Source organism: Canis lupus, chromosome 2 (assembly GCF_048164855.1).
Source record: "Canis lupus baileyi chromosome 2, mCanLup2.hap1, whole genome shotgun sequence".
In the NCBI taxonomy this organism is placed as follows: domain Eukaryota; kingdom Metazoa; phylum Chordata; class Mammalia; order Carnivora; family Canidae; genus Canis; species Canis lupus.
The window spans coordinates 51,580,529-51,603,285 of NC_132839.1; the positions used below are offsets into that span (position 1 = coordinate 51,580,529).

At 38.4% G+C, this 22,757-nt stretch overlaps 1 protein-coding gene across 9 annotated transcripts in view; it reads left to right on the top strand.

Annotated features, from left to right (window-relative positions):
• AGBL1 (AGBL carboxypeptidase 1) overlaps nt 1–22,757 on the top strand; it is a 561,424-nt gene that overhangs the window by 335,991 nt on the left and 202,676 nt on the right. For 6 of the 9 annotated variants that reach the window (XR_012017745.1, XM_072799089.1, XM_072799044.1 and 3 more), the window contains exon 17: nt 18,684–18,847. Coding sequence is in view for 8 of the 9 variants with exons in the window: in XM_072799089.1 (XP_072655190.1) it covers nt 18,684–18,847 (164 nt within the window). In the remaining variant the exon portion in view is untranslated. Of the gene's footprint in view, nt 1–18,683; nt 18,848–19,324; nt 20,735–20,759; nt 20,947–22,757 lie in introns of those variants that run through there. The other 3 variants (XM_072799061.1, XM_072799103.1, XM_072799094.1) reach the window with 3 other exon arrangements.

A 22,757-nucleotide genomic window follows, 5' to 3' on the forward strand; every position in this document is an offset into this window, starting at 1 on the left:
ACTTGCTAATAAGCTTTGTTTCCCTCTGTAGCCTCAGACTCTACCCCCTCCTTAGCTCATATAAGCTTCATGTTGTCTCACTATCTTTGGAATTTCCATATCTATGTGGATTTCTCTTATGTATATCTATTAAATTGACCTCAGGTCAATTTGTCTCTAAGTCCAGGTATAAAAGGATCATAGGGAAGACAAAGATTTTCCTCCAAGACAGACACATCTATGCTTCCATCCATCTATGTGTAGATAAATTATCTATGTATGTATATGTCTAGTTTGTAAATGTCTATAGTATATATGTCTATAGTATATTTTATTTATAAAATGAGACAACCTGACCAGCATAATTATCTGGGCTGTGTTAGATTCCCTTTTACATATTCTCAGAGTATCTGCATTTTTTTATCACAGCATTTTAAAAATTATGATAAAGCAATTATTAATGTAACTGCTCTACACCAAGTTTCTTTTTTTTTTTTAATTTTTTTTTTTTATTTATTTATGATAGTCACACAGAGAGAGAGAGGCAGAGACACAGGCAGAGGGAGAAGCAGGCTCCATGCACCGGGAGCCCGACGTGGGATTCGATCCTGGGTCTCCAGGATCGCGCCCTGGGCCAAAGGCAGGCGCCAAACCGCTGCGCCACCCAGGGATCCCTACACCAAGTTTCATGAGGGAGCAGAGTTGTGTCCTCAGCCTGAGAACAATGTAGTAATGTTTGTCATTTGGAAGGAATTTGCTGTATATTTTTTAAAGAATGCCTGGAAAATGTCAATGTTTGTTAAGTCTGAGTATGAATGAGTCCTATTAGAGTTTTTGTTTTCTTTTGTTTCTGTGATTAATGGACTCTGACATCCCTGTTGGTCTCTTTTGATTCTGGACTAAATACTACAATTCAATAATACCCCAGATGATATATCACTAATTATTGTTATCTGATGTTTTTTTTTTCACAGCTACCTCACAAAATGAAAGCAAGAGTCCCATTTTACAGCCGTAACTCTTGAGGCCTCCTGGACTTTGATTCTAGCCAGTGTTCCTTATTTGTAGACTGACTCTTACTTGAAAACATAGGTTTTGACTTTTCCCAAGATTGTCTGATCCAAAGCTTATGCAGAGGTATAGATATAGAAACTCCACAGACAGAACCCTAGGCTGGCATACATTTCAGATGCCTGCCCCATCACCCCTGCTAATAATCTAGTAATCACTTGGCCATGTGTTTGGAGTTTCATTTTTAAAAATATTTATTTATTAACTTGAGAAAAACACAGAGGGAATATAAACAGGGGGAGGGCAGAGGCAGAGGGAGAGGGAGAAGCAGACTCCCCCCAAGTGGAGAGCCCAATGCTGGCCTGATCCCAGAACCCTGAGATTATGGCCTAGCCAAAGTCAGACACCCAACTGACTGACCCACCCAGGGGCCCCTGGGGTTTGATTTTTAACAGAGTGGTCATAAGAACACCATAGGAGCATAGGTGGCTCAGTTGGTTGTGTCTGCCTTTGGCTCAGGTCATGATCTTAGGGTCCTGGGATGGAGCCCCACATAGGACTCCCTGCTGAGCAGGGAGTCTGCTTCTCCTTCTCCCTGCCCTTCCCCCTGGCTCATGCTCTCTCTCTCTCTCTCTCTCTCAAATAAATAAATTAAATCTTTTTAAAAAAATGTGGTCACAGGAGCACTAAAGAGATCAGCTCTCCATGTGTGCAGCACAAGGTGAATCATGGAATGTTAGAACTGGGAAGAGCATTGCAATTGGCTATTGGATCTCACTTCCATCTGTATCTTACAGACATGGTAAATGAAGTGTGGAGAGATCATAGACATACACAAAACTGCACACAAGTTGTTTTTATCCCCCCTTCCCTTGTACATGAAATTTTTGATAATAGGTTCTCTTATTGTTATGTAACAGAATTTTGATTGAGACTTCTAGTTTTGGAGTTTGCAGCTAGTAGATTATAGTAAGAGTCATGAAAAGACTCCATACAAGAAAAAAAAAAAAAACACCAAAGAACAAACAAACAGAAAACTCAATGGGCAGATACCTTCCCAGAATTTACTAAGGGAGTCAGATTTGAGCCTACTGCTCCTCACCCTACCCCTACTCCAAAATACAGGAAGAGAGATTGGTGGGGCAGCATCATCAACAGCATCATGCAAGACCAGGCTCAAAGTGAGAATGCTTCCTGCTTCCTCTGTCCTCAGAAGCTGAGTTAGCTAAGAGCTCCAAAATAGTTGGTGGTAGAAACCGGAGATTGCTGCAAGAGAGAAAGGTCAACCTTTCTTGATGTACACCTTGCTAAGATGTAGATCCTATAGATCTAACCTACACTTAGGAAGCTGGGAGCCGAGGTCTGGAGAGTTGTTGGATGTTAGTCTGGCAGAGGAATTATACCACCACCCTCATCCTCCTTTATACCTCTCTCCATAGAGAGCCTCTGTCTTGACCTCTAATTAATACACTGTTAGAAATCTCCCATTTGAGTGCAGAGTTGCATGTTATATAGTTAGTACCCTTTCACAGAAGATTACTGTTGGTTCATTGCCTATTTTTTCCCTTATTATTTTTGCAGTATCTAGCTGGGAAGGGGAAACTTTAGGTTATAGACTTTCCAGTTAAAGTCTAAGTTAAAGTCCAGTTAAAGTCTAAGGCTGTGCCTATACTGACAATAAATATCTCTATAATGTGGGATTGGACCCTAAGTAACATGCCATAGTAACCACTAATAGTATATGGAAGACCTAAGAATAAACAAATAATTGAGTGAATGAATGAATGAATGGATGGATGGATGAATGACCCCTAAAAGGAACACATCAGTGAAGAACCTGATACTTAAACTGACCACAAAGATCTATGTACTGTTGTTGTTATACCACCTGGATTCAGAGCCAGCCAATTTGGGGTTCCAATCCCAGTCTGCTACTTCCCATCTGGATGATCCTTGACCAGATATGTGATTGCTCTATGCCCTAGTCTTCTCAGCAGTGAAATGGAAATGTTAACATCATCCTTTACAGGGTTCTGATGAGAATTAGAGATGATGTCTAGAAGGTTCTTAGCAAAATACCTGATAGAAAATGTTCAATAGGAGCCTCCCTGTTTATTCAGCAAACACCGATCAATGTCTAATCAATCCTAGGTCTGAGTGAGGGGAAACAGGCATAGATATATTCATAGTGCAAAACCTGCTTCCTCAAGAGGGGCACAATTTATCTGAGTGAAGAAAGAAAAAACAAATGGCCCTACCTAGGGAACTTAATTTGTAAACTAAGGAAAAAATAAGTCTTTCCTTTTAGAGTGATCAAAATTCTCTATGTTATCATTGTGTGCATGCTTTAAAATGTAACATTTGCAACTATATTTGTCCACACAGTTATCATCTTTTTAAAAAAGGAAGTCAGCCCAGGACACCTGGATGTCTCAGTGGCTAAGCATCTGCCTTTGGCTCAGGGAGGGATCCTGGGTTCCTGGGATTGAGTCCCACATCGGGCTCCCCACAGGGAGCCTGCTTTTTACTCTGCTTATGTCTCTGCCTCTCTCTCTGTGTCTCTCATGAATAAATAAATAAATAAAATCTTTAAAAAAAAGGAAGTCAGCCCTTTATTATATGAAATAAAGTGAGTAAAAAGAGAATTAAAATGAGCTACATCTATAAGTGACATCTTGGGTCCTGGGTTTTTAGCACAAGGGTTTTCTCAATGGTTAGAGGCACAGTTGTTAGAGATGAATAATTGTTAGCCAAGTTACCTTGAATAACATTAGAATCTTGCATTCTGATCCATTTGATCAGAGACTATGGCTCCCATATAGTCAGTTACTACAATGTTTTATAAATAAATTTGTGTAAGAGAAAGGGAAAATCAGTGCAAAGCCTTTAACTCTTATACAGGAAATCCAAAATATTAGAGTGGACCCATAGTGTAATTTAGTGTCAAAATTACCACTGAAATTCCCAAGTATATGTGCTGCCAAATACTACATGGTAAATTGATTGGTTGATTGTACCATGCAGAAAACAAAGGGGGATGTCTTTGAAAACAGAAAGAAGGTAGGGTTTTTTTAATTAAGAAAATTCCCTGCCTCATTTATTCCTAATCCTTCTTTGCCTGCTCCCCACCCTCAAAAAGATCATAGAAAACTTGAAGATTTCCAGATTCCTGATACTTTTTCCAGAATTTACCTGTTATCTGTCCCACTTCTTTCTTTATTTTTTTAAGGTTTTATTTATTTATTCATGAGAGACAGGCAGAGAAAGAAACAGGCTTCCTGAGAGGAGCCTGATGCAGAACTCGATCCCAGGACCCCAGGATCCCAACCTGAGCCAGAGATAGATGCTCAACCACTGAACCACCTAGGCCCCCGACTGTCCCATTCCTTCAAGGCGCAAATCTCCAGTGAATGGCCAGGTGGCATTAACTCATGAGTAAGCTGTGTAAGACTTGGTGCTATTTTATTAATGGATATTATCTTAAGGGTTACTAATAAGAGGCCTCTGAGCATTGTCAGATTGGCGGAGGGGATGATTTGAAGCAGGGAGACCTTTGGTCTCCTGAAAATCAGACCCTGTCAAAATCCAGGCATCTGAAGGTCAGGTGCTGCCATCTGAACCTGCAGGGGGATCTGGTGCACCTTGAGCCAGTGCCTGGGTTCTCCCTCTCTGTGCTGCATCAGCCGCCTTCTATGTGGGACTCCAGCAGCACGCTCACTCCTGTCTTCTGCTACCGGCTGCTGCCGCTGCCGCATCTTGAACTTTAAAGTCTCTTTCACTGATAGTACATCCCCATTCTTTTGCCAACAACGGGTTCTAACCTGAACACTCCCCCTTATGTAAGAAATGAGACAGCCAAAGGAGGCTGGAGGCAGGAAGGGAGAAGACAGGACTGATTGGAAAGAGTTCCATTAAAAAATAAAACATTTCTCCCCTTTTGAAGTGAACAAATCCTGCTAATACATATCCCGCTTGCTGAGGTTTCCAGCTGTTTCCTCCTGAGCACTCCGGTATCAAAGCCGCATGGACCTACGCTGGGACTGTTTGCTCTGTTGCCAGAGCAATTACAGCCTGACAGTGCTCAGCTCTGCTACTGTTTTTATTACTATTATTATTACTTCTCTGCTCATGGATTCTGAAGGCCTCCCTACACAGAAGCAAACCCTGGGGAGTCACAAAGCCACAGGCACACTGTTGGCAGTCACCGCCCGGCCACTCTTGGATTGATATGGATTTAGCATGTTCCCTTTATCTGGTAAGCAGAGCCAGGGGTGTTTAGACTTACACCCACAGGAAAGAGAGGGTTCCCTGCAGAAAATGTCAGCCTACTACTCTAGGCAGTGAGCAGGGTAGAGGGAGAGTAGCCTCTTCATTTTTACCTGAAAAGATCTGCATGTGTCACTCTTCCCTGCATCTGGGCTGAGAGGCATATTCAAGACCACACTGTTTGGGACCTAGACTTCCAGTTCTGGATTTTGTCAATGCTTTGCACACAGCAAAAGTAATTTTCTTAAATACATTTATGCAGAACATTTCTTACATTGTCACTGTATGTACATTTTAAAGTGCAACATTTACACATGTCGTATCACATGCCAACTCCCAAATCTATTTGCAATTTGATAGGCATGATTTGCTGGAAAACACAGCCAAGTTTTAGGATTCAGACATAATCTCCCCCCCCGCCCTTAATGTTAATTGTATCAATCAGTGCTGTCAATAAAATTTTCTTACTGATTTCTTTAGTTCAAACATTTTAAAATTAACCATTATTTCTTAATTTACTTATCAACTCAATATGAAAATTTTATGCAGCAATGTCATTGCTTTTAAGTCCTGAATGATGATTTTCCTCTCCATTTGGTCAGGCCTCATTTGCTGACTGAATATAAAGTTGTTATATTGCTTTTGGTCAGATATTATCTTTTGGATCATAACATTCAACTCCTAGCCACACATAAATCGACAGGCCCTAATGGATCTTAGCCCCTCTTCCTGTGTATATTTGTTTTTTTGCTTCTCTGTCCCTCTCCAAAGTACTCAGTCAAGCAAAGCTTGAAGGAAATAATAAAAGTATCAAAGAAGCAGTGTTAGTGAGTAGAAATGCTTAGAACTTGAATGTCTATAGAGGCTAGGCAGGTCAAATAAATGCAGGGGTTAGGGTGGTGTAAAACGGTATGTGTTTAACTGCTTGCATTGCTACACCTGCTTTGTTAGATCACCTTTACAATACTGTGCAGGAGCACGAAAAGTGGCTGAAAACATATGTCTACAGGTACATAAACGTCAAAGTGCAGCTAAAGCCAGAACAATTATTCTTCCTCTGAACATCCAAAAGGTTTCCCATTTTAGTGTATGTCCTGTATTTCCTAACAGATTGTAAGATCCATGAGGATTGCTATCTTCTTCTATCTCTTTCAATGGTCCCCTAAATGCCCACCCTGCACTCTGAAATTATACCCTATGCCATGTACACTGAGATAAAGAGATATAGAAATAATGGTGGTCTCTTGGAGGTGGCAGACACAGAAGTCCCCTTTGAGCAATGGAACCGTGCTTTTTCCTTTCCAGTGCCTAGCACAGGGTCATGTACATACAGAGAGCTAAATAAATATCAATTAAATGAGTAAGTATAGACTCTTATAATTATTTGCTGGTGAGAATAATGCTGACTAGGCCTACTTGCCAACCTTCAGAAAACTGTAATTCTTTACAAAGCCAAGGACACTCCTAGAAGTTCCCACACATGAATGCACATGCTATTTGAGAACAGTTATCCGATATTCATGGATCCCTATTGGTTGGTGAAACCTAATTAGAAATCTCTAGGCTGGAACAAGCAGATAGTCCCCAGACAAATTGGTCTAAGGTTTTGGAAAATGGTGGTGGTAATGGTGATGGTGATACTATCGGGGTGCAGGAGCTCCCCAAGCAGTCACTCTGGTCCTCCTGGACTATGACAGTGGCTCTGTCTCACTCTTTGACCAATTTGATTCATCAAATGAAGCTTTCTTTTGGGGTGATTTTCTCTTTTTTTCTGCTCAAGCTCAGTATTGTCTTTCTTTAATTCAATTTCTTCTTTCCATTAAAATGTTATATACTACGAATATGATTCTCCTATCTCACCCTCTTCAATAACTTGACTTCCACTGATGGATGAAAGCTCTAGCATCCCTTGAAAATCATGGTCCATACTTTGCCCCTCTATGTCTAATCTACATTAAACTGACCAGGTTATATTGGAGGAAAACAGAGGTTTAAGTTGGAAGAAAGAGAATGAAAACCAAGCAAAATCAAGTGGCATTTATATATGCATGCATACATGTATTTATATGTCTATGTGTGTGTATTTTAATCTGAACAGATTCTATTATGCCCTGCGTGTAATACTGCATGTGAGAAAAACTGCTTGAAATTCACATTTATGGAGCATCTACCCTGCACCTCTGCACAGGGCATGTGCACATTGTATCTCATTTAATATCCATGAAAGCATTTAAGCAATAGGTTCTATTTTCCTGTCTTACGAATGAAGACCCTGGGTTTGGTGAGATTGTACAACTTGAATGTGGTCATTTGGATAGAACATAGTAGAGTTGAGATTCATATTCCAGAGAGCTGAATTCCAGAATATTCTCCTTGCCCAAGTCCAAGCAGAGGTCTTACTAGGCCTTATGCAAAGTAACTGAGCTGTAAGCTGCTAATGCTTCTGTTGCTACAAAGAGATAAGGAGCTTGTACCAGAATGCAAAGGAACACAATCACAGTGCTTCCTTCCTTGACAAGAGCAGCTGAACCAAAAGCATGTGCTTAATAACATGAGTGACTCACATTTGGACTGAAGCCCCCTGTTTGATCACTGATGAATGTTCACAAACAATTCACAGGCAAACACTAGTCTGGATATGATGCATCGAGAAGTGCAGACTTGAATATCATTACATTGCTTTTATCTTGCAAAAGCTCCTAGACATCTAGCATGATCAGTGTGGGCATGTGTGGCGGACACTCTCCTAGGAGCCACCGTAGGTATGGGAGATCTGGGAGCTACAGCTTCACATTAGTGTCATACCACCTTTTTGTGAGGTTGGTTTCATTTGTGTCTTACCCTCCTCATCTGACAAGGTGACCACACTTGGATAGGCTGGTGTAGAGCATGAAGTCCTGGGTAAGGGTTAGGGTTGGTATTCCACCACTGTACATCATTATGGCCATGCCAATTGTTAGTGTATTAAAACACTTCCACACCTGTGAACTCATGGCCATTGCTCATGTCCACCAAGCGAAGCCTTCCACCTGCCCCTTCACTATCCTGTCCTCACTCGCTCCTCTGTCGTGTCCCCCAGTACTTTGTCAGGATTCAGAAACTAAAGGATTAAAATCTGACAAAGTATAACTCTGCTCCATTGCTACGTCTGGCATCTGTTCCCATTGGTCATTGTCATTTTTAGATTAGTTTCATAAAATGTGGCATATGAACAGAGGCACACGTACCTTCCTCTTTTCTTCCCAATCTGTAGCACTAGAAGGAAAATTCAAAATTAGGTCTGAGAAAACCCATAGTGACCAGGGCTAGAGAGATTGTTCCTGCTAGTCATCAACAAGATGGACTATGGGGAGTTTCAGAAGCCAGGGACAGAGCTGCTGGTCAAAGAGCCAGATATCAGTACAAGGGACAGTGGGTGGCAATAGTGAAGGAGGGTGATGACCTACTTTTGCCCAAGACTGGGCCTGTCCATGTCCCTGGGGCCATATTGAGTGAGCCTTCTGGTAAGAAAAGGAATGGGGAATTTAAAAAGCAGGACTTACAGGACCATATAACCTATATGAAAACATGATCTCCAAATGTCCAAAAGCTTTTATTAAATAAACATGTGAAATTTAAAGCCATAGACATTTGATTAGTGTCAGGGGAACATTTATTATAACCCTGGTTCTACTGTACTTAGCTACATAAACTAGTGTAAGGCATTGCCAATTTATGCTTCTATAAAAGAAGGTTAAGCTTGCTTAAGCTCAAATTTTAGGATGCCTAGGATACAGGCTCTGCTTCACATATACTCTCATATGCATGGCCTAGAAAGACAGGGAAAGGCAATCACAGAGGACTTCACTCTCTGCTGTGTCATTCATGGCTTAAGCGCAAATTCACCAATAAAAGACACAGAGAAGGTCCAGCATAGAAATAAAGGACACATTTGAAACCCATCCCACACCTTCAGGCCTGCTGTTCTAGTGAATATAGGGCCTTTTTGCAGTTACTAGGGAAGCAGTTGTCAGTAATGGGTAGGAAGCCCGGGCTGGAGGGACTATGTGTAGAGGAATCCCTCAGATGGCAGAGCCACCAGCATGCCTGGTGATTGATTGTGTCCTCAACATGAAGGCATTAGAGTCCATTTGATAGGTTTGGTAAGCAGGGGAGGTGAGGAGCCTTCTGCCAGCCCTCTTGCTTTCCTCCCTGCCTGCCTTTTGGACTTTACAGATCTGAGGGCTGGACTGGCTCTAACTTCTTTGCCAGGTGCATGTTAAGGCAAAGGATGTACCAGGGTAATTTGTTCACAGCCTCTTCAAACTTGTTTAAAACTCTAAAAGTCACTGCCTCTAACTCACGCTGGCACTTTGTAAAGATTCTGAGAATGTTTCCAGGGAATAGATTTCTTATTGCAGGATGTTTACCCCAAAAGGAAAATAGGCACAGGCCCAGTGACCCAAAGAAATTAAGAGGGGGTGTAGAGGATGCCAGGTAGTGTGTGTGAAGGAAGAAGCAGGTACTCAAGAAACTGAATATGCCCGACGTGCTTTCCTCTTTGCCTTTTGTTTTATTAAATGTTTAATCTAAAATATTTTGTTCAAATATTTAATTTAACTCACAATATATAAAAGTGAATTTGAATTTAATTTTACTTATAAATTTAAAATCACACAGTATCTAAAATAACATATTAACTCAGATACACTACACTTTCCAGGCTTACCCACGTTGCTTAAGGAAGTATGAATGGCAAAAGCAATTACATATTTCTCATGATTAAAAATAAAATAAGGAAAACAAAGAACACATACACCCTCACCATGCATTTCTAACTGCTGTGAATATTTTAGTATGTATCAGTCATTTAAACATTTTTTTAAATAAAATTGAGATCATAATGGGTATACTCTAGTCAACCTGCTACAATTTCATGCTATTCCATGAATATATCCCCATGATGTTTCCTATTCAAAACACACCATTATCTTAATATTCCAAGACAGGAATACACTCAAGTATGACTTGTAATAGACTGCCACACATTTAGGATTTTTTTTTTTCTGTTGTTCATCTTATGATTGTTTTCTTAAGATAAATTTTTGGAATTTGAATTGTTAGCTCTAAGAGCTAAACTTTCCTAAGACTTTTGAAATATATTTCCTAATTATCCTTTAGAAATAGTACAGTGATAAGACCTTCCATCAATAACAGACTATGATAGTGTCTGTTTCCAGGCCTGTACCAGCAGAACATGATGATTTGGGGAGTAAGAGGTAAATTTGAGTCAAAAAGCAAATTATAGTATTTCATTGTTCTATTAATTTGTATTTTATATCATGTTATTTGTTTCCTTTATTGCAATTACATTTATTTTGTTACTTCTTTTTTAGCTTAGTTTGTGATATTTCAGACTATGCAGATATATTTACATTTTATTTATTCAGTCATTACTTTTTTCCTGTATGGTTTCTTCTTTGAGGATATGCATTGGAAGACCTTCTCCTGACCTAGAGATGATAGAACATTTGAACATATGTTTTATTCTTCCTCTAATCATTCAAGTTTTTAAGCATTTAATCCTTTCATCAAAATGGAATAATTTTCATGTCTGTGGTAGATTTTACCCTAGAATACTAACCAACCATTTTTATTTTATTCCCATCACAATCCATTTGCTGGTGATTTGAAAGGCACCTTTATCATCTGCAAACCTGTGCACATTTCACAGGGTTTGGCACTTTCCTTATTTTCTTGATCTGTCTGCCATGTCTTGCATTAATACCATAGCATTTAATTATTGTTAGGTGTAAAAGATCTTCCCATTATTATTTTTTTACTCTTCATCTCCAAATTATTCTTGGATGCTTTTGCCGTGTATTCTTCTAAAATGGAATTAATTTGCCAAGTCTGAAAATCCCCATTGGTGTTTTGATTTCTTATGCTTTTATAGGCTAATATAAGGAGAATTGATAATGTGTAGTATTGTATTCTCAGAATTCAGCATAGTACTTTATTTGTTTAAATTTTCCTTGTTATCTCTTGGTGAAGTCCTGGGATTTATCAGACAACCCTTGGGGTATTTATTATTAATTCTATTCCTAGATATTTTATAGTTGTGTTGCTATTGTGAATGGGATTTTTACTACACTTAATAATTTATTTTGCTGGTTTATAGAAAGAAAATTGATTTTTGGATATTTAATTTGTAACCTGTCTACTTACTCGATTCTTGCCTTATATGTAATAGATTTTCTGTTTCAGTTGATTCCTTTGGTTTGTTTTAGTACATAATCAGTCTTCAAATAATGATAATGTGATTCCTTCTTCCTAATATGTATGACTCATTTTTTCTTATCTTATTGAATTGTTTGGAACCTGCCAAAAAGTAATAAATAACAGTAGTGAGAGCAGGCCATAGTTTTGGTCATAGTTTTATGAAGGACTGTGTATATCAAGTATGGTTTGGGCTGCTGGTTTATCTAAGTATTTGCTATTGTTAGTGGTGATAATAAAAATACTTGCATAATTTGCAGTGGGCCACGTGCTGATATAAATTTTTATGTATACAAACTCACTGAATTATCTCAGCAGCTCCATGGGATAGGTATTATTATTTTTTTCCCTATAATACAGATGGGAAAATTGAGGCAATAATAAGTCAAATGACTTCTCCAAGATCATACAGTTAGCAAGTGGCAGCGCTAGAATTGAGATGCTAGCGATCTAAGCCTCACCCTGCTGTGCTGCCCCCTCAACCTAGAAAGAGTTCTGGTGGGCTTAGATACTAATACTTGTATCAGAAATGGATGCATCCATCCAGAAGTTTTTGGTTTTTACTCTTGCCTTTTGATCTAACACAGGTGTTAGTAGGTTTCCTAACGATGTCATCTCCTTGCCATTCGTAGAAAAACACTCTCTAGATCATACTGCATAATTATTTTTATATATTTCTATTTCTGAACATAAACAACTTTTTCTTTAATTGGGTTATTTCTATATGTGGATATATGTATTACATGTAGATTTATGTAGATATATGTAGATATAATCAGCATATAGCATTATATTAGTTTCAGGTGTACAAAACGGTATATATTCGCTATATGTATATATTGTGAAATGATCACAATAAATCTCGTTAGCATCCATCACCACATATAGTTACAAATTATTTTCTTCGGAGGGGAACTTTTAAGATCTACTCTCTTAGTAACTTTCAAATGTACAATACGTTTGAAATTAGCATATTAATATATTAACTATAGTCACCAAGCTGAACGTTACATGACTTACTTATTTTATAACTAGAAATTTGTACCTTTTGACCACTTTTACCATTGTCCCATCCCCCACCCTTCTGCCTCTAAAAACCATCAATCTACTCTCTGTAAATATTCTCTGTATATTCCTTCCTTTTTATAGCTGAGTAAGATTCCATCACACACACACACACACACACACACACACACACATACACACACCCCTTTATCCATTCATTCACTGATAGACACTTAGATTGTTTCCATGTGTTGGGTATTGTAAATAATAGGTTTATACTAATATTTATAAGACATGACACTTTTATTTATCTATATGTGGTTTGCATTTAATTCCTTCTCTTCTTTGGGTTTATCTTCTTCTTGATGCCCTCACACAGAAACAACATTCTTGAGGCACAACTTTTTCCCCTCAATTCTGTACATGTTGCATCATTGTCTTTGATATTTAAGAGTGTGAATAAATTTTAGGTCATTTAGTTTTGATTATTTATTGGGTTCTCAATCCTTTATTTTGTTTCTTTTTATTAATTATATCTCATATATTTGGTGAACCTGTTTGATCTGCAGACTCAGATTTTTTTAAAATATTTTATTTATTTATGAGGGAGGGTAAGCAGGAACAGGGGGAGGGGCAAAGGGAGAAGGAGAGGCAGACTCCCCACTGAGCAGGGAGACCTACATGGGGCTGAATCCTGGGACCTCAGGATCATAACCTGGACCAAAGGCACTTAACCGAGTGATCCACCCAGGTACCCCAGTTTTTTAAAAACACAGAATAGTCCTCCCTTCCTTTTCCCCATCCCCTTTCCCTTTTTTTTTCTTCTTGGCTTCTGTAGTGATTGCCAAACTTGTCTAAGTTTGAAATTCAAAAGGAGAGTAGATTACTTTTCCTTAATCTGCTCTAAAATTCTAATTCATATATATATATATGTAAATTATATGATATGTAATGATATGTCATTATTTTAACCTATTTTTTCCCTTGAGATATTGGAAAATTTCTCGAAGGTGTCTGCTATGTAATGGATTTTATTTTCTGCATCGAGCAGTATGTTAACTCTTTCCATTTGGCTTTTAATTTAGAGATTATATTTTCCATCTCAATAGTATAGTTACTAGTTACATCTGTGCTCCTGTCATATCTTTTGCTGTACTTTTACCAATACAATCTATTCTTGATCCTTTATGAGAGTATAAACAAGAAATTTCTCAGATTTTTCTCATTCCTTCCAGTAAATATTTTTCATAAAAATACATTTGTTTGGTGTTTCAGAGTGCCCCCTTTTAACGACAGCATTTGTACATAAGTGTAACATTTTCCCTCTGTATATGCTTAGAGGTTATTCAATGATGCTCAATTTTATAAAAAGAGATAGGCTTTGCCAGGAGTAGTTGTAGATCTTTGGATCTACATCTTTATGATGACTTGTCACCAAACCAGTGACATCATAATGTGTGAAGGGAGGATGCCTTGCTGTCTTAGCCTTGGCTTTGGGTACAGCAGACAAAAAAGGAAAAGTCTTCATTCATAATTTCTAAACACAAACCCTCCTTTAAGTAGATTTAGGTTCAAAATTTAAATGTATGCTATGGCCCTAAAGTCTTCAAGCCAAAGCTTCAGCCTATAGTGGTCCCTGATGGGTAGTCCCCAAGTACCTAGGGGAGGAAAACACAAATTATCTCTGGAGCAAAGAACATTAAAACGAATCCACAGAGAATTTATTGAAGTTCAAAAAAATGTGAATTTAGAGTTTTGAAAAATCATGAAGTATTTAAGCAGGTAAGCCTACAGCATTGACATTAAACAGGAAATCAAATGATGGATGCTCACAAAGGCTGTATATATAGGAATAATCATGGAGAGAATATAAAATAGCTACATTTATAGTATTTCAGAGGCAGTTTTTGAGATGAATGAGTCAAAGAGCAGATTCAGGAAAGCTGGAGAGCAAATTATTAAAACGGAACATTGATATGAAAAGATATTCAGAATTTATTACAGTGATAGAGAGAAATAAAAAAATATGAAAGTAAAGGTAAGAGATATGGAGAACAGAGTAAAAATAAATAAGTTTAATAGGAGTGTTAAGCTTATCTTTGATGAGGAGTGGAGGAAAGGCAACACCCAGAGAGATGGTGGCTTACATTTTTCTAAAACTGATGAGAGCCACCAATCTGTAGTGTCAATAAATTATATATAAAAGAAATAAAAATAAATCTAAATCTTCTTCCGAATATAAAAGATCCAGAAAAGACCTGGCAACCTCCAGAAAGGAATTCTCATTTATTAGCATGCTATAGCTTTCTAAACAGTTTCTGGTATGCGGATGTTCTCTTGATAACATCTCTCCTCCAAATTTTTCTGTTTTATTGGCAAATCACAGCAGTAATGTCTGAAAGTGTGTATGTGGGATTGAGGGTGGCCACCTCTGCTTTTATTGCCAAATCATCACCAGAAATCATATCATTACATGCTTTGTTTTTGCTCCCCCCCCCCACTTATCATTAAATCATAAGCATTTTCTCTATTGTTAAATGGCTGTTATAATTATAATTTTAATGGCTTTATTATAACTCATCAAATTTATTCCATTGTAATTTCCTTAGTCATTTCTTCCTTACTATATATTCAGCATTTTATTTCCTTCAAATTTTGATTACTATATATAACTTTGACATAATATATATTTTCTGCATATAGCTTCACTTTTATTTTGAATCAGTCCCTCAGGAAAAGTTTTAGAAGTGATATTGCCATGTCAAATGTCATTGCATTTTGATAAGTGCCAGCTTTTATCATAAGAGTCAGCACTGTGTATTAAAATTTGAATATGTATTAAAATTTGCACCATTTTCAGGGTGCAAGAGGCATTTTTATTTAAATAATACAATAGAATATTTTTCTATGCTTGGTTATTGATTGCTTTTCTTCTTTTGGTCATCAATTACAAGTGCCTATACTTTTTAAACATTCTTTGTGGACCTTATGTTTGCCTTGGGTAATTTTCTGTAGTAATATAACTATTATTCCCATATCTATGATATTTAAAAATTGTGTGATGATGAGGGTAGTGGCGAATTTTGGAGTCAAATATACATGAGAATTCAACAGTCTGGCTCATCTACGACTCATTACTAATACTGTTCTCTCTTTCCTATCTCTTTTAAAGTGGCTGGACAAGCTAAAATATTCAGTTACCAGATCATTGTAAAGCTGGAGTTGGCTCTATTACACACTCTGGCCAATAAAATATTAGCAAGGGTATGTTGGTGCTTCCTTTCCCCATTTTTTCTTTCTCCTTCCTTGAATGAGGATGTGCTGGCTGCAGCTACAGCAGCCATATTGCAATCATGATGAGAAAACCAGAATGACAGACACAGTAGTCCTGATTTTTTAAGGACACTGAAATAATGCCACGAACTTTCTAGCCCCCAACTTATTATTCATGAAAAATAAAATTCCATTTCTGGTTAAGCCACCTTAGTCAGACTTTCTGTGACTGGCTATGGGGAAAAAAATCCTGATTAACACATTTAAGCTGGAAGGAGAGGAGAGTGGGGTCTCTATTTTAGTAAGACTCACTTTTAAATTAGACCAAAGCCAGCTTTATTCATAAACTTGTTACTGTGAGCCCATAACTGACCAACCTAGGTATTAGAATTTCTAAATTTTGTCTACCTGTTTTCTGAATCATATCCAGAAATGTGAATGCATTTCCTGAAGCAAAACTAAAATAAATTATTTAAATCTTCATGACATTTGACAGTGGGAAACATAATTAAAAACATTCATATACTTTATACCCAAAGAAGTGAAGTTCCACTTGACAAATACGATATGTATCCAAGAGACAATATATTCATGCCTCTCCATATCCATCCATGTAGAGCTATTGGATCCATTTATCATATATTGAGGATAAACTATATAATAGGCTATTTGCTCCATGCTAGAGATGTAAAAAAGCAAATACTACTCAGTCTTTGCCTTTGAGGATTTCATTTCCAGACTGGGTATGGGAGATGAGAGGAGACTATCCATCTAAACAAATATTTTTGATATTGTGTGAGAATAAAAAGAGTAGAGTAATAAAGAGAAATTCACAGTGAAGAGCAAAATGGAATAAGTAATTTGCTCAAGATCCTACAGTCAATAAATGGTACAAGTTCCTTTAATCAAGGTCTTCTGGACAAGTCTTTTTTACGATACCAATTGCTGCCTGAAATAAATGGACCAATATTTGAGATATGGAAATATTTTTGTATTATAAGAATGCTATCATGTTGGCCATTGTTTATAGATATTGATTTATGCGATAGTGTCACCCCTGACCTATCAATATGGCTCACGCAATGAAATTTGTTTCCCCCAGGGATTTGTCCTTTTTTTGACCTGTTATGTGCTCTGCCATATTCTGGGGCTACACATATGTATCAGGCAACTTGCCTGCCATTAGAGGCAAGATTTTGTTCATATTCTCCTTGTCTACTCTTTATTGCCACCAGTGAGGTAGCTTATTGAAGAGGAGGGCATGGCCTTTGCTTCGTAACTTCCCACCCAACTGGTCATTCTAGAATGAAGAAAAGCAGCCAGGAAAACAGGATGCAGGGGAAGAATTAGACCTTCGAACTTTAGCTCATGGAAAGAGACTGATGTTTTTCTCTCTCTTTAAATAGTGATCTTTTCTATTGACTTAAGAAAAATAACTTGTTAAACATCTGTCTTCCCCTCCCACTGCTGTTGTTTACAGAGCAACAGACTTCTCTTAACTCTGAAGCAAAATCTCCTTTCTTTAGGAAAACAGGTGTCCAAACATACAGGAAATCAAATTTTCAAACAGCTGAAATAGGCTTTCTACTTTCCTTTATCCTTCTACCTAGAAATTCTTTTGTGAGGCTGATGATTTCCCAGTTTAGAGTTTTGTTTTCCCTCATGATGCTTAGGACCAATATTTTTTAATTTTTACTATCACATCTCTGTTCTTTGTATCACTACTATTTGGATATGAAAATCTATTTAAAAATAATACTCAAATATTGTTACTTTTTCATTGAAATGAAATATATTTATAAACAGAAAGAACTCAAGAGCACATTGAATTCTGAATTCTAGGAATAAGGAAGGAGAAGTTGAGCTGACATTGACAAGCATTGTGTGTATCCTGGAATATCACTACATGCTTAATTATGTGGATGGAAGAATTATGATCTCATTTTTCAGATAAGAAGATTAGGGCTAATAGAGTTCATTCCTTAAGTCCAAGATCATGCAATCAGAAAATGGCCAAGTCAGAATTCAAATCCTATTTCTATCTAATTTCAAAAACCACACACTTTGTACTTTATCATGTAATGGAGTCCTTCCTAGTCTTTGTATAGCCCTTTGTTGAAGAATCAACTCATGACTCACTTACTATTCTCTCTTACTGTGAGGTCATGGATGAAGTATCAGCTCCATTGGTTTAAATCTTCCTCTCTAGGTAATGGATGAAATAGCAACATCTACCTCATAAGACTACTAAGTATTCATCGGGTTAAGGCATATAAGAGGGCTCAGAATAGTATCTGACACCTAATAAATGCTCAATAAAATTGTTAATTTTTATTCTACACTACTTCATGGATAATAGCACAGAGTACATATCAGGGCTTTGGTATCATGTATTGTCTCAGTACAGATGGAATAACAAATACTGGTGTTATTGCTCTTAAGTTTGGGTATTTACGTATGAAAGATCTTCCATATTCTTGTCCACTTGTTGACAAATTTATGGGAGAGAAAGGGCATCTCTTAGTACAATCGTTTATAGTCTTTTGTTTCAACGGTGGAACACTTCTTAAAAATACAGATGCATTGCTGTTCCGACTGAAGTGGGAAAAGTAACTCCTGGAACTCCATCTACCCCTCTGCCCTTCAGGACCCCTGCCAGCTCATTACTGTCTTAGGGGTCCTTCTGGGAAACCCTGAATGACACAGAATGCAGACTGAGAACCACCAAACCAGAAAGCACCCAACAAAGCACATTGGACAGTGACGGATAGATGCTATTAATTCTCAATTTCTGTGATAGGCATGTGTCCAGAAGTCCTTCCTCTATCTCAAATTGTCTTCACTCAGTTTCCATTATGTAGCCTCTGTTGATGGTTTTATTTACCTGGCAGGGCCTACAGTTTGGTACCAGTGAACTGGAGGAGATGGGAGCCATGTTCTGCTTGGGTCTACTCATCTTGGAACTCAAGTCTGTAAGCTGCAGCCATCAGCTCCTAACCCATGCAGCAACTCTCCTGCATGCTGAAGAAGAGGCTCTGGACCACCACCTCCAGCGGTAAGATGCTTACAGGGGTGTGGGAGAAGTTTGGACCTCAGTATTCCCATCAGACACATCTTGGAAGTGAGAGTCAGGTGGTCCTACAGGTCTTTGACGATGAGAGAATATGGAGGAGCCACCAATTAAAGGTAGGGGCAGTAGTGCTCTGCTGGCGCCAGAACTGGAACATCCTCACTTCTCGCTGAACATAGGGGATGCTGCCTACTTGTGCACATAAATGCATATATAAAGCTACATGTATCTATAAACATGCATTTTTAATAAATTTTGCTTATGGTAAGGAAGATGCAGCTTAGCAATACACATGCACTTCTACCTATGCTTGTGCTTGCCAAGAATGTGTTTATAAGTATACAGGTATCATTTTGGAGCCATTACTCAGCAAAAAAGGCAATCTCATTGCCAATAACCAGGAACTTGGGGACAAGAAATATTTTACTCTACCCATTCTTAAATAGCACTGTTCCTTCTCAGATCATGAGAAGAACCACCTGAAGATGATTAATACATTGGCCTGGAGACCCTGACTCACAGCCATGGCAGAGAAATGATAGATCTCTGAGAACTGTGAGGATCATTAATGAGTCAAGAGAAGGAGAACCATTATTCAAATAAGCTCTTTTGATACCCTTTACTATAGACAGGTATTTTAGACTTGACCAAAACAGAGTCAGAGGACAAGCAAGGAAGATATAATGGCCATGTGAGAGAAGAGAAGACCAAGAGAAGTCAGAGGAGTCAAAGAAGATTAAGTCATTGCCTATACTTTGAGCCAGGGAATGGGTGGGGTGTTGAGCTGTTTGCGGAGGAAGTGCCTGCTGGCAAACCAGGAAGCACCTCATTATGCCCTTCAGGTCCAAAGGCAGAGAGAAAGCCATTAATACTGGGGCCATTTTATTTCTAGCTTATTTTCATTAATTTTCCTCCTGCCACTGTTAGGCTGTATTTCCAGTGTGACTTCTCACCAAATGGCCAGTCAAGCCTAGAAAGATCTAGCAGCATAAATTAATTTTGCTTTGGAAGGCACTGGTTTCTCTGAGACTTAATTACCTAAATGCAGTAATTAACTTGCTCAATCACACTGTGCTATAGATCATAGACTATGGAGACCTAAGTAAATCTGGACCTCTTTCTTCCCTAGAGACACTGCCCTGATTTCTTTGTTTTGACATCATCACTACTGCCATCCACCGCTACTCCCTTCAATACTGCTCTGCACCCCCAGGCTTGGCGCATTTGGCACCACTGTGGCGTTTCAGCCTCTCCCTCTGACAGCAAGTGCTTCCATCTGCCAGGATATATATTTCAACTTGTCTTTTCATCTTTTCCTTTGCTAAGCTATCTTGGGTGCAGGCATGCCTGCATTTTCTTTCTTTCTTTCCTTTCCCTCCACCCTCTTCTGTGCTGCTCATTGAGGGAAGATTGAGCAGAGTTGGCATTGCTTGCTTTCCCTGAATTGATTGCGCCCGTCTGTTTGATCCAATGCAGGGAGGATTAGTTGCCTGTAAACTGGAACAAGAAGAAATCTATCAAAGAAGTGCCTCTTCTAATTCAAATCTAAAGAATTCGGTGTCGAGTTCCAAATACAATGGCTGCTATGTGGGTTATCATAAGAAGAACGGCATTACCCACTCCTCCATGCTATCCCACACTCCTGATTATTAATTTTTCAGTTGCAACCAGCCCATGAGCACTGAAGCTTGGTTACCTCCATGACCTCTGACCCTTTTTAGCTTGGTTTAGCTTCTTAAGGGCAGGATACATATCACATAGGATGTGATTCATGGGTATGGTTTAAATAGATTTGAATTAAATTCAAGAGGCACGGAGTTTGGGGATGAATGACAGAATGAAATTTGCCTGTTTCACCTAAACATTTGTATCTTAATCCACTTTTCTATTTATCAAGGCAGATGACCAAAATGGATTGTGGTTCCTGCCCAAAGGACCCTAAAACTGCCTGATTGAGACGAATATCACCTTGAAAATATCTTGACTCAGAAAATATTCCAGCCAATAAGTGTATATCCATTAAAGTATGGTGGAGAGGAACTTAATACAATAAAATTTATTGGTTTACAATCAGCAACAGGCTGTTTGAGTCCCCTTTAATTAGTTCCTGATGAATAGGGCTCAGTCATGAGATATAATAATCAGCAGAGCGGAGCAAATCCTAGGGATTTAGTTAGCAACAGGGTCCTTCCTTTAACACAAGGGTATAACTACTGCTTGTCAACACTACTCTCCATACCTTTCAAGAGGAGAACTCTGCCACCCTCCTGCCCACCTGACTTTCCCCTGAGTGTGCTCTATACAACAGGGTTATATACTTCAGCAAGATTTTTTCTGAGTTGCACAGAAGAAAGTACTAGGAAAAAAAAAAGGTGGGTTTTTACCTAAAACTCACTCTTAGAGAAATGTGATGACATGGTATTTAGAATCTCTTTGGCCGCATATAAAGTGTTCACCCCTGGGAGTGATGTGCTGGGAAGACAAACTATGGCTATGTTCCATGAACACCGTGTTTTTTGACAATAGGTTTCATGCTTCATTTACCATAAAAACAATTAGAGTGTAGTCAACATCCACGGAGCAACTTAACCATTTTTCATGAGCAGAGAAAGAGCAGAAATGGTGGATGTTTGCCCAGTGACTGAAGCTTAAAATGAAGTAGAGTACAGGCGCTCTTTGTTTTGGTTTGTCTTTTCCAGTTCTCTTCTTCCCAGTTGCTCATTTAAGAAATGTCTGCAGACTGGAGAAGGCGGCTTTTGATCTTCCTTCCTCTCTTCCTTCCTCCTTTTTCTCGATCTTATCCCCGGAAATAATTGCTCACACGCTGCAGGAATGCTAAGCTGTTTCTTCCAGAGGCGTCATTTATCCGTTCTGACAGGTCTTTTGCAAAGTCATTTCCCAGTTTTGCTGAGTCAGCCCCTGCTCTTTTTCATTTGTATCCCTCCTTTGCCGCTGAGCTCCCCTATCTCCGCTTGTCCCTCCATTAATAACAGAGAGAGCCCAGAATTTCTGAGTTGTGCCTGGTGATATAACTTAGTATCTGGTTTATTCTTCCAAACTGTAGCCCTGGGGGCATGAACCTGGGCTCCCCTGAGCCTCAGGACAAGTTCATTGGGTCATCTCTTTAGTTTGATGAGGCAAGCCAGAAAAAAATAAAAATCTGTCCTAGACTGTAGAAAACATTATTATATCTCAATAATTAAAAGATCCTTGATTTTTACCTAAAAATAGTTTTGCCTTTCTGAATTATATGATATTTTGAATTATATGAAATTGACACATTAAATTTAAATGATATTAACTTATATTTTGGAAAGCACACACAAAAACACCATATTCCTGTCTTTAATAGAGAACCATTGCCAACATTTTGGTGAAATTAGATTATATTTTTCACCTATGAATAAACAAATATATAATACCTTTAGTGACAATGTATGGAAGTTCCCTTTTCTGTAACTTCGTAAACACCATTTTATCTCTTTTAAAATAGAGTTTATTTCTAAGAGCAGTTTTAGCTTCACAGTAAAACTGAGAGGAAAGTACAGATTTCCTGTCTATACCCTGCCCCAGACATACGCAGCTTCTCCTATTATCAACATCCCCCACTGAAGTGGTGCATCTGTGACAATTGATGTACTGACATTGACACACCATTATCATGCAAAGCCCATAATTTATCTTGGGGTTCACTTTTGCTGGTGTATATTCTGTGGGTTTGGACAAGTGTATAATGACATGTATGTACGATTATAGTTTCGTACAGAGTAGTTTCAATGCCTTAAGAATCCTCTGTGCTTTGCCTATTCCCTCCCCACGAGCCCCTGGCAGCCACTGATCTTTTAACTGTGTCCATGGTTTTATCTTTTCCAGAAAGTCATATAATTGGAACCAT